The sequence below is a fragment of the Gekko japonicus genome, unplaced genomic scaffold (assembly GCF_001447785.1).
Source record: "Gekko japonicus isolate JY-2015 unplaced genomic scaffold, Gekko_japonicus_V1.1 scaffold1875, whole genome shotgun sequence".
Classification (NCBI taxonomy): domain Eukaryota; kingdom Metazoa; phylum Chordata; class Lepidosauria; order Squamata; family Gekkonidae; genus Gekko; species Gekko japonicus.
Window position 1 is genome coordinate 341,091 of NW_015167592.1, and position 13,157 is coordinate 354,247.

General features: G+C 42.7%; 1 protein-coding gene across 1 annotated transcript in view; it reads left to right on the forward strand.

Annotated features, from left to right (window-relative positions):
- Window positions 1-2,049, forward strand: part of TRAF3IP1 (TRAF3 interacting protein 1) — a 32,162-nt gene extending 30,113 nt beyond the window's left edge. The window contains exon 16 of the mRNA XM_015413942.1: window positions 920-2,049. Within this exon, the coding sequence (XP_015269428.1) occupies window positions 920-1,079 (160 nt within the window). The 3' untranslated portion in view covers window positions 1,080-2,049. The remainder of the gene's footprint in view (window positions 1-919) is intronic.
- The last annotated feature ends 11,108 nt before the right edge of the window (window positions 2,050-13,157 follow it).

A 13,157-nucleotide genomic window follows, 5' to 3' on the forward strand; every position in this document is an offset into this window, starting at 1 on the left:
CTGTTGTGGGGAGGGGAAGGGAAAGGAGTTTGTAAGCCACTCCGAGACCCTGAGTGAAGGGCGGTGTATAAATCCAATCTTCTCCTCCTCCTCCTCCTTCTTTTTCCAGAGGTTCAGACTGCCCCGCCCTTCCATTTTACAGGGTTTTAAAAATACTTTAAGCTGATGGTTTTTCAATGAGATTGTCTGTATAAATTGCATTCAAACTTTGCAGACTTTACTGTTGTAAGCATGGGATTGGCATCAGTTCTTGAAAGGATGGCTCTTTGTCTTGTTGGGAACAAAAAGGAAGGGAAGGGGGAAGGAGAAAAGGGGGGGGAAGAAAACTCAACCCAAAAAGTTGCTATGGATCCACAATGGTTAAGCTGACACTAAATATTATGAAAATACAAAATTTATTCAGGTGTACACATTTTAAAACTTAGACTCATTAAAAATATAAGATAGACCTCCGGTCTAGCCAATTAAAGTCTTGTTGGTCATCTCATCATGATGCTATGAGGAGAGTGTCACATGAATAAACATTAGGAGTTTCTTCTCAGATGTCCTGTTTTTAAAAAATTTTAAAAAAGTTTTGCTCTTCAAAAACACAAGATAGTACATGTATTGCCAATGTTCCTGATGGGGAAAACAAATTCGTGAAACAGTATCACACACACCCTGCCCAAATTTTGTGGAAATGAAAAAAACATGCCCTTAAAAACAAACTAAACAAAATGAAAATTTAATTTTTGACATGAATACCGCTAATTCAATATAAGTTTTTATGGGAACTCTTTCTCTCCAAACTTCATGCCGTAGACAAAATGTCAGGGTAATTATTTGCGTGCAGGTGTTGAGGGCATTTGATTTGTCTCTGCTTCAAACCTGTTTCATGATCGTTCTGCAAAGAGTAATTTGCCGATTATGTCCCTTTCAGCATCACCGAAAGTGCTGTGGAACCACTGAAGGCAAAACTTGTGGAGCTGGACCAGTTGATCAAAGATGAGCAAGATAAGATTTGTGCTAAAAGGGCCACTGTTTTGAGGAATGATGAAAAAATTCGGAAGATGATTCTTAATATCAACTCAAGAAAGTGAACGTTAGAATAAAGAGCTGGAACTCTTTTCCCACCCTGTACTGAATATAAGAGGGAAAGAAACAAAGTCGCCTTGTATGCAAATTAAACCATTGCATATACGATTTCAAATTCCTATCTTTATGTTAGTGGCACTATGTAGCTGAAATTGACCGTTCGTTAAGTGGGAAACATTCATTTTAACTCTAGCGTGGTAGCTTTTTCTCCTGTCTGCAGAGGTCACTTTCCTGGATACCTGCTGATCAAGCTTACGCCTTTCATTGCTGGTGAATCTGAGACATTTCAAGCAAACAGAAACTATTCTGCTACTTTTATTTATTTGACTTTGGAAAGGCTACAGTTGAAGTGGCTGAAACATGTCCTTAGGCTGGCAAGCCCATTGAGCAAACTTATAAAGAAATCCTTGCAGATCAAGACACAAAGTTCTCTTTAATGCTGCTTTCTAAAGTCACCTATAACCATCGTAGATTTAAGTACAAGCCGTGTCACAGAAGAGGGGGGGAAAGCTGTTGATTAACACGCAACTTTCATGCGCGTTGCCTTCATTTACTTGGAAAGAACTAGTTTAAACGTATTTTCCCCACTTAAATTTGGTCATGTATGTTTTTACATTAAAGCGTTACGAGAGAATTAGCGATCAGTTTGCTGGCAGGTGGGGATGTTTGCATGCATCACGTCTTCCTGCGTATGCCCCCCCGATGCACTTTTGACGAGCCTGTGTTATGCTTGTTAGCTTCAAGTCGTCTGCAATCTGACGCAAACATTGTACACTGTGTGAAGTTTGGAAGTATGTTAATGCTTCTGCAGTTCCACCATCATTTCAGTTAATGCATCTGGCATTGTGAACGCTTTTTCTAGTGCGTGAGATTTCACGGCCCCTCCACGGTCTTTCTACTTGTGGATCTACCGTCTCACTTTTCCAAAGACATTTCCCTGATGGTTTACTAGATGCTGTGCAGGAGGATTGTATACTGATACTTCTGCACTTTGGACAGATTTTGGAGGGGGCAGGAAATCGGGGTGGGGATGTGTTGCAATATCGCGGATAGCCACATAACATACTTGCTTAGAATCTATTGTGAAGGACAGAAGAGGGCCTAGGGATAGTTGCCTGAGCCATTTATTGAGCAGCACCTACTGTCTGCCTCTGTGCGTGCTGACTGGCAGAGTCTTGGTTCTTGCTTTTGACCGCTAGGATCCCACTGACTGTGAAGAGGCCACCCTAAAGTGCTGCCACAAGAAGCACTTCAGAAGTAGGCCCTTGCCATGTGGCAAAGTTCTGATCAGCCCATTTGGACTAAAATCCGATTTTAGGAAACAGTACACAGAAGGTAATTTGGGGAAACTGCCGTGAGGCATCAGCATAGATGTTAGGCGTACGGTTCCTGCAGTCTGTCTTCAAAACACTTGGTACATACAGCGGCCGCTGCATTTGGACAATCGTGCAGTTGCAACTTAGTTCGGTATCTGAAATATCCTGTCGTGCTTCTGAACGGATCTGTATATGTGGTGAGGACTGGTTGCATTAGAAGAAATAAACATATACTTTGTGGGTAAAAAAAGAATGAACATCATAAAATGTAATTTGTATTATATGTTATTTTTTATATAAAATAATAAATGAACTATTTTTTCCTAAAGATTAGCAGTGCTTGGATTGTACAGTTGTTTTGGAAGGTCGTCAAAATGAGAAACTGAATTAGTTTTGTGACCTCAGCATCCACTCATTCTCACACACAACTGTAATAATTGGTCAAAGAAGGGCCACGTATAGAATGACAGTGCAGTGCAGAAGCTGAAACGTGAGAAGAAAGCCGAGCACTGGACTGGTAAGATGTTCTTTTCTTTACATAACACTTTTTTATTTTTAAATGTGAAGAAAAAACAATATAACATAGTCGAGAGAATTTTCGATTTACATATTTCACGAATTAAAACACAGAGTAGAATAAATCAGTAGATCAATCTAATTGCAGCTTCATTAGAATGTTACAGTCATTTACGATTAATCAACAACATTGCCGTAATTGCAACTCTTCAACTTCATTTGGAATCTCTCCTTGGTTTACTAAATATTCCAGTATAGGAAAAGATATTGTAACAAAGCTAGGGGGGGATATGAAGGAGCTAAAATGAGATTATCTGTTATTTTTGCCATGAAATAGGATTCCTGTGTTTTTTAATGCCACATAGAAATATTTGGAGAAAGTTTACTCCTCTATTGAGTAGCTATTGTTGAAGTAGGTTCCACAGGGCACTGGTGTCCTTCAGGGAGCTCGTTTCACCTGCGCGGCGCTGCCACAGAAAAGGCTCTAGCCCTGGTAGTGGCCAGTCTGGCCTCTTTAGGGCCAGGGAGCACTAGGAGGTTTTGTGTTCTTGAACGCAGTAGTCTCTGGGGAACATGTGGGGAAAGGCAGTCCCTCAGGTATGTTGTCCATGTAAGCTGCTTTGGGCCCCACTGCAGAGAAAGACTGTACTTTTCCTCCTGGGGAACCATCAGTGCCAATCTCCAGGTGAGGGCTGGAGATCATTCAGAATTACAACTGCTCTTCAGATGGCAGAGATCAGCTCCCATGGAGAAAATGGTGGATGCTGTGTCCTTATAGGAGCTGCTGAGATGCCCCCCTCCCATGACAGCCAGTGTCACGTAGCAGCCAGGGCTTCAGAGCAGGGTAGAGGCTGCAGGGGGGTGGGGTGGAAAGCTGAAGTCAGAGGGGCAGGTAACAGTGGGTTGATGGTTGGCTGGGAAGGAGATAGGGTTGCCAGCTCCAGTTGGGAAATTCCTGGAGATTTGAGGGGTGGAGCCTGGAGAGGGTGGGGTTTGAGGAGGGGTGGGACCTTAGGGACATGCCATAGGCTCCACCCTCCAAACCAGCCATTTCCTCCTGGGGAACCATTGTTGCCAATCTCCAGGGGAGGGTTGAAGATCACTCAAAATTACAACTGCTCTTCAGGTAGTAGAGATCAATTCTTCTGGAGAAAATGGTGGACTCAGTGTCATTATACCCTGCTGAGGTCGCCACAGCAAATTGACACTGAGTGTATAAGGCCGGGGCACTCTCCCAGAGCTTCTTTCTAGAGTCTCTATTTATTTCCACAATGGGCCTTATTCCTACTCAAATAATTTTGCTATGTTATTAGTAAATTACTTCATTACTATACAAAAGTGGCCTGTATGAAGAGGACTTTAATGCTCTTGAGTGTAAAGGCTTGGAAGGGAAAATGCAGGAAATAAAAGTGACCATTTTATCAACAAACTTTATTAAGAAGGAAAAACGATTACAACAGAAATTAAGCTCTATATAGACATATTTTTAAATAAAATTAAATACTTTACATTTATTAATGTACCATTTGTCAACCTTTGTAATGTTGGTATGAAGTAATTTCTAAAGTAAAATTCTTCAAATAATTACTATTATTTACTTATTTTGTTATTAAAAAAAAACATAAGATAACAAAACCATTACACCTGAACAGCATACTCAAAATTGCTACAACACAGACATTTTGATGCAGTAATTCAGAGCAAGAGGTGTCAGTTATCAGAGATGGTTAAATAGACAAAATATTGCAAGAGTGCTAGTGTTTTAAGCATGTTTTATTTAAAGTTTTAAAAAGTCTTCTTTAATTGTATTTGTCTGTGGCCTTTATAAAGTTTATATCTCCGCTTCCTGGCATTACATTTTATGACACACATGGCCTGGCCCAACAAGGTCTCATTTATGTCGGATCTGGCCCTCATAACAAATGAGTTCGACACCCTTGTTCTGCAGGATGTGTTCTATATGTCATAAGACCCAAATGACATTAACCACTCTCAAGAATTGTTTTTTATACCAACGGTGGCCAATTTATCCCTCTTCTGCTAAAGTTATATAAGGCCATCATTTTTTCCAGATTGCTCTATGCTGCCGCAATCCGGGTCCATGAACCACTGGATCCTCTTGATAGGCTCCAGAAAACCTTCTTCCATAAGTTCCTTTCTCTTCCTCCCAATGTATCCTTGGCAGGGCTTTTTTTGTAGACAAAGCCCAGCAGGAACTCATTAGCATATTAGGCCACACCCCCATTTTACCAGAAGTAACCTTTTGCTTCTTATTCTGTTTACCTTGTTGACAAAACACAGGGTGTTTTTTTTGTAGCAGGAACTCCTTTGCATGTTAGGCCACACACCCCTAATGTAGCCAATCCTAATGAGTTTCTGCTGTTGGGTGTGGCCTATTATGCTAATGAGTTCCTGCTGGGTGTGGCCAACTCGGGAGCCAGCCGGAACTCCGTTCCTGTGTGTTCCTGCCCAAAAATAGCCCTGACTTGGCCATGGTGCAGCTGGAACTCAGACTCCCTCAGATTTCAACAGTAGCATGGTACCATGCTATCAGGTTACGATTATCACTCTGTGAACCTAATGCTCTACCATCTTTACTGCAATCTTATCAGACAATATTTGAATTGTCTAAATATTTATTTTAACAGTCCCAAAATATCACCGATGTTTCATGTTACTTAGATGCAATGCATTACCTTCTGCTGAGATGAAGGATCGTTTCAATAAATCCCCCCTGAGAATGGTAAGGATCAAGTTGACTTAATTGCTCGTATGCTTTTTAGCTGCCCATTATAATTCACTTCGCAACCAATATATTACTCCCTGGACTAACCGTCTGCAGAATATTTCTGAACAGAAAGATTTCACTATCAGGCAAGATGACAAAGTGCACATGATTTAGCCATATTCATCTATGCAGCTGCAAATTACTCATAAAATACTCCAACGTATGGCTTGTAGGCTGTTAAGTCACAGGGAAAGGAAAGGTAGTAATTCTCAGCTCTAAACATTGCAATCTACTCTCCACCTTTTAGTTATGTGCCTTTTAACAATTGCCAGTGGTAATGGCAGGAAACAACCTATATGTATATAGCTTATTATTACGACTGCACAGATGGATAACTTTAGTCCTTTATGGGCCACAATATTCCTAATGATGCCCAGTTCTAATGGAAATTGGCTCTATAATCATCTGTGAGATTATGCTAACATAATTATGCTAAGAAAAAGATACAGTCAACTACCACAGAAAGGCAGATTGTTAAAAATGAAGCAAAGACCAAATAGAGCATGCAGGTGCTAAGAAAAAAAGGTGGGAAGGTGGGGGGGATAGTGGTTGACTAACAACAATGAAGATAATTTTATTTGTGCATTCTAACCGTGCACAGGATTGCTTCCTAGAATTTTATTTTGCCAACGGTGAGAATCTAAAAGCTGATGATAGGTGAGTAGATCCTTTGCCGAACCCGGTGCTCTTTCTTATTTGGTGGATCTCTTAGTCCCATTTTACCCAGGACAAGCGGGCTGTCAGATCTGCATAGGGTGAAAATTAAAATCACAATTATTCAGATGTGCTTTAGAAGAGGTTAAGTCAAACCCTCGTCTCACCAAATTGATGTAAGCATTCATACTGTTCTTGAGCAAAATTTTAGCTACCCAAAGCCTTACGAACACATGCTTTTTAAGAAAACCCATGTAAGAACCCAACCCACTGCTCCAGCAGAGTTCTTCTTAGTTAGTGGTGTTCCCATCTTATTTTGGATGTCACTGTTTTACAGGCTAAGTGCAAAGGAGACCTGAAACCTGGAGGGTCTCATAAAGGCACCTGGGTAAAGCCATGAAGGCCCAGGAAAGAGGTCGGGTGTCCTGGCATTACAAACTGATTAAGTGCACTCTCCCCAGCTCAGGGTTCTCAAAAGCAGAAAGACTTCATTCACAACAACAAAAGACTTTTCAACACTGGAATGTCCTGGCATAATCCAGCCCATGGAAGTTGCTATTTCATTAACCAATGCCCAATTCCTTTCCCCCTTTTTAAAAATCAAGTAATTCATTTACATTCCATCTGGCTCACTTCAACCAAATTGAATATGTTAATCGTGTTGCCTCATCCAGGCTCTTTGTAAAGTCTCCTTTGTTATCAAAATTTCAGTTACCATTAATAACTGTAAGATCAAACAGAACAGACAAGTTCATCAAACATTGGACGTCAAAATGAATGTTTATCTTGCCCTGACCTGGATAGCCCAGGCAAGCCCGATCTCGTCGGATCTCGGAAGCTAAGCAGGGTCAACTGTGATTAGTACTTGGATGGGAGACTTTCTTGGAATACCAAGTTGGGAGGACAGAGGCAGGCTTTATTCAGCCCCCTCTCCGAGTATCCTCTAGGCCATGGCTACTGCATAAATTAGTCTGTTCTGGAGCCATCCTCCCTGAGCTAAGACAAAAACGTGTGAGCCGGAGGCTAAAAAACTGTGAGCTAGCTCACACTAACTCAGCTTAGAGGGAACACTGCACACACACACACACACACACACACACACCCACCCACCCACACCCAAAATTAACATCTTTAGCTTTCCTTTTGCCAAGTATTACATTGGTTATTGAGGGATCCCATCTCCAAAAAGGAGATTTTGTTAAAATTCCGTAGATTTCAGGCCGCTATTAATAATTATTAATTAATAACTATTAGGGTTTCAAGGCTCATATAACATAACTTGTAATTTTTACAGTAACTATGATTTACCATTATATAGATAAGAAGCTGAAGCTGGAAGGATAGAGCTTGTCGGTGGCAGGATTTTAGCTGTGGACTTCCTGAACCAATATTAAACAGAATAACATGGAAGGAGTAGAAGATTGGCACATGGAATAGTAAAAGAAATGGTGTAGGGATGCAAAACTCTGCCAGGGTGGCCCAGTGCAAATATTTTAAAACTATCCTATTTCTGTAGTTTCCCTCTTTGCGTTGCCCCCCCCACCCCCACATTTTTGTAGTCCAAAGTGGCTGCAAAACAAAGAAAAGGACTCAGTACATTAATGGCACATGGAAGACAGAATAACTTTTCAGTTAAGGAGGCGCTACATTCATAAGTTTAACAGCAGTGATATGTTGTACAGGGAGTATTTATGAAAAGCATGATTTTCCAAGTCGACCAATTTTCTGATAGTTATAAAACAGTGCGTTTCTATGAAGCGTCGAGATACAGACACACACCTGAACTCTCCCTAGAAGCTAAAATGGTTAAACTAAGGCTACTGTGCTTTGCTCACATCACGAGAAGACAAGAGTAACCGGAAAGGAGAATAACGCTAGGGAAAGTTGAAGGCAGCAGGAACAGAGGGAGAAACCAATATGAGATGGATTGAATCAATCAAGGAGGCCGCAGTTCTAAGACTGCAAGACATGAGCAAGGCAGTGACTAATAGGACGTTCTGGGGGACATTAATTCATAGGGTCACCATATATTGGAAGTGACACCACACAGACATACCGAAAAACACTGCATTTTTACAGGGCTCTTCTGAAAAGCAGCCTCTATTATTATTATTTTTTTAATGAACAGACGCATTAACTTACCACTTGTGTTCCAGCGTGCATTCTGATGGTCTTTATATCCATTTTTCATACATTTCTGCACATAGGATTTGGGGTCAGATCCTGTGGTGAGGATCTCACTAAGAAAGGCAATGTAAGCTATTGCCAGCCTGAGAGTGTCGATTTTGGAGAGACGCTTTTCATATGGGAAAGTTGGTACATGGCCTCTAAGCACGTCAAAAGCAGAGTTGATACTCAGCATCCTCTTTCTTTCCCTCACATTGGCTGCGTATCGTTGCGTGTGGTACGGCTGAGCAGCAGCAAACTTGTGATGGTCTGGCAGCTGAGTGCTGTCATCAGATAGGACCGGCGAGGAGCTGTCCAGTTCAGCACTACCCTCAAGTTGCTGAACCAAAAATCAGGGAGTACTATCTCAGCATCGGGAACTAAGGAGTGCCGAGGAATGGGCAGCCAAGAGGAGTACGTCCCTGCTGGAGGAGAGCAATCAAGTAGAAAACTCTCTTCCTGGTCCGTTCTATCCATACTGACCCAACACAGAAAATCGGACATTGTTTCATCTTCCAAACTTAAGTAAGAAGGTTCCATCATTTGTCCTTCGATAGTTTTTGGATCAGATTAATGAATCGGATTTGATGCACTCCTCACTGAAATCACAGAAATGTTTTGGTAATCAACCGGTGACTTTAAATAAAGTCTTCTGAAACCCAATGGCCTTAATTTGTTATCGATCTTTCGCTTTAGACTTCAAAACTGGATGAATCTTCAGCTTTAAATACTTTTATACCATGAGAGGTTTCTCTTTTTCTGACCTTTTTGGCTACCAGAGATAATTTTCTATTGACTTCTGGATTGAAAACCCGTTCATGTCATTACCAAGTTGGTCCACAAGTTCATCCATTTTTCTCACTGCCTGCTATTGATTTGGCAGGTTCTACAAAGGCTAGACTGAAGAAAGGAGAGCAAAGTGTCCCTTTCATCCTTTTGAACACAGTAGTATAATGTTTTGCAGCTGTCTTGAACAACAAAATTTCCCGTTTTATAATGATGTCAGGAACACATGATCTTGCTTTTTCATAGAGAAGGCCACTTCGATTCTCTGTATTTTTGTAAAATGACAACTGAAGCAGAGAAGGATGAATGCAAATCTATTAAAATGGAATACAAGGATCTGAGGATGTTGCTCTCTCATTTATTTAAGCCATTATTTATGTATTTTGGTAAAACAACAGAGGCTTGTGGCACTATAAGTTTACTTTGGTGTGACTTTGCAAGCTTATCCTCAGCTGCAGATGGTCGGATACATTGTGGAATAAGTGTTAACAGAGTGCTTTGTAAACCTAGAGGTGTAACACTTCTTTTGAAGCCATGGGGGTAGATCCTTTCATTTAGAAATCTTCAGAAATTCAGAAAGAGACTGACATATATTCAGTTATTTATCTGCCCTAGACATATTGCTAATTTATCAAATTAAAATGTATAATCAAAACTTAACATATCAGCTTGTGCTCTTGGGTGTATTTATTCTACATGTTTATTATTATTTAAACACGCGCAAATGCTTTGTTTTCTGGAAGCAAATTGTGAATATGCCCCCAGTACTTGAAGGTGGGCTATCAATACCTGCACCCTACCTAACCATGTATCTTAGTTTTGGACACTCATGCTTCAAGCTGTGTAACACAGAAAAGGAACTGCTATTTCAAAAACAACGGGCTAGCAGCCAAGGCTCCCTCTAAGCTGTGGAGTCTTGTGAGCAAAAATTCTACTTTGTGAGCTACTGGTACGAAAGTTATGAGCAGGTGATTCGGCTACTGCATAAATTAATTTGCTCTGGAGCCCTCCTTCCTGAGCCTAGACAAAAATGAGTGAGCCAGAGGCTAAAAGACTGTGGGCTAGCTCACACTAACTCAGCTTAGAGGGAACGTTGCTAGCAGCAAATTTAAAACTTTTAGTTAAAATTTGTAGCATTGAACACATGGAATGATTTGATAGTTTATTATCAACAAGTTAACATGAAATTTATTTTTTATTTCTGTGGCCTGATTTTGTCTCTGCTTTCATTACTTCACATCTTTTTTCAGTCTGCTTTTCGCATTCATTCCCATGTCCTTATCTCACCTTCTAGTGAAGACAGTGAAGTAAATGGGGGAAAACTGGACTCTCTTCTTCTTTTTTTAAAAAGAAATTTTTATTGATTTTAATAATACAACAATATAAAGTCTTCTGACATCATTTTGAAAATGTGTTTGCTGGCTGGCAGGGAGGAATGAGAAAGAAAGTGGCCATGACTCACCTCAAGCATGTAGTCACTCAGCTACTTAGAATTGCAAAGGGCCCTGGCCACAAACAGAAAAACAGGTTGCTTACCTGTAACTGGTGATCTTCGAGTGGCCATCTGTGCATTCACACCCATGGGATACAGTGTGCCTGCACTGGATCGATCAGTATTGTAGCAAGCTCTAACGGATTTTCGCGCCCAGACCTCAGGCATGCGCAGGAACCCCACCACGCATGCCCAGAGGGGTGGGCTCCCGCCAGTTCCTTCAAACTGCCACGAATCAACCCCTATGAAGAATGTAGAAGCTGACAGCAGTGGGGAAGGAGGGTGGGTGGTGTGAATGCACAGATGACCACTCGAAGATCACCAGTTACGGGTAAGCAACCTGTTTATCTTCGACGTGGTCTCTGTGCTTCACACCCATGGGAGATTAGCGAGCAGTGGCCTACCTGGAGGAGGGGGCTGGCAGGTCATTACTACAAAGCCGAGGATAAGATGTGACGTCCCATGTTGGTATGAGAGTTCGGACATCTAGGGCGTAGTGCCTTATGAATGTATTCGGCGTAGCTCACGTAGCGGCTCTGCAACGTTGAGGCTGCAACAGCTTGGGTTGAATGAGCCCTGATCGGGCCAGGCAATGGCTGCTTAGCGATAAGGTAGCAGAGGCGGATGAGACTTACAATCCACCTTGACAAACACTGAGCCGTGATGCGAGTTCCCAGCCTTGCTGGTGCATAGGAGACGAACAGCTGACAGTCCCATCTCGTTGGGTGGGTTCTGTTTAGGTAGAACAGAAGCACACGTTTCGTGTCCAAAGTATGTAACAACCTCTCCTCTGGGGATGTTGGAGCAGGGAAGAAATCCGGGAGGAAGACCTTTGCCTGTAGGTGAAATTCTGACACTACCTTTGGCAGGAACGAGATGTCAGGTATAAGGCGGACGCCGTCTGGCAAAAAGGAGTGTTATGTCTGAAAGCCAGTATTTCTCCAACTCGCCTTGCTGAAGTGACAGCCACCAGAAAGGCTGTTTTCCAGGACAGGAATTTCATGTCGCAAGTTGCAAGTGGCTCAAAGGGTTTCCTGGTGAGTTGGCGAAGGACCAGGGGACGACAGGACTTTTGATGGGAGGGTAAAGGTGTAACAGTCCCTTCAAAAAACATTTAGAAAGGGGATGCGAGAACAGTGTGCATCCTTCAACTTGAACATGGTAGGCTGAAAGTGCAGCCAAATAAACCTTTAACGAGGAATGTGACAGTCCCGAGTCAGCGAGAGATAGGAGGAATTTGAAAACCTTATCAAGACCTGTGGAGGTGGCTCGAGGGGCATCCGTACACAAGGAGGAACAAACTCTTAGCCACTTGTAATGATACGACTTTTGTGTAATGGACTTTCTGGAGTTTAGCAAGACGTTTGCTATACGGGAGGAAAAGGTGTTGACGCTACTCTCCAGGCTGTCAACTTCATTCATGGCACGTCATGGTATAGGAGAGGGGACTCGGTTAGGAACAGGAGGTCTTGCGCCGGAGGAAATTGGTGGTAGAACCCCGCTGACAGATCGAGGATGGTTGAGAACCATGGTTGCCTCAGCCACCACAGGGTTATGAGGACACAGTCCGCTCTGTCGCTGATGATTTTGCGAACCACTGTCAGAAGCAGAGGCAGTGGAGGGAAGAGGTAGAGAAATCCTCTGGACCACGGATAGAGGAGACCCTCCCCTAAAGAACCACAGGGTTATGAGGACACAGTCCGCTCTGTCGCTGATGATTTTGCGAACCACTGTCAGAAGCAGAGGCAGTGGAGGGAAGAGGTAGAGAAATCCTCTGGACCACGGATAGAGGAGACCATCCCCTAAAGACTCCAGGTCCCTGGCACCTCGGCTGCAGAACAGAGGGCACTTTTTGTTCACCCTGGTGGCGAAAACATCTATCTGGGGGAACCCCCACTTGTGGAAGAAGGTAAGTTGGATTCATCTCCCACTCATGCAGACTGAGTCCTGCCCGACTCAGGTGGTCCACCTGCACATTCATGTCCCCTGGGATATGCATGGCGACTATGAAGACGTTTTGTGCGATACAGAGATCCCATAACCGGAGGGTGAGATCGCAGAGGCATTGGGAGACGGTGCCCCCTTGCTTGTTCACGTAGCTGAGGGCAGTAGTATTGTCCGTGAGGACCTTGACACACTTCCCCTTGATCAGGGGCAGGAAACTGGTGATAGCGAACTGTATCGCAAGCAGTTCCAGAAAATTGATGTGCCGATTCCGTTTCTGTGTGTCCCATCTGCCTCCGACACAGAGTCCCATCATGTGGGCGCCCCAGCTGGAGAGGGGGGCATCTGTAGTTAGAGTAATTTGGGGTGATGGAGGATGGAAGGGTGCTCCCTGGAAAAGGTTGGAAGGGATGGTCCACCA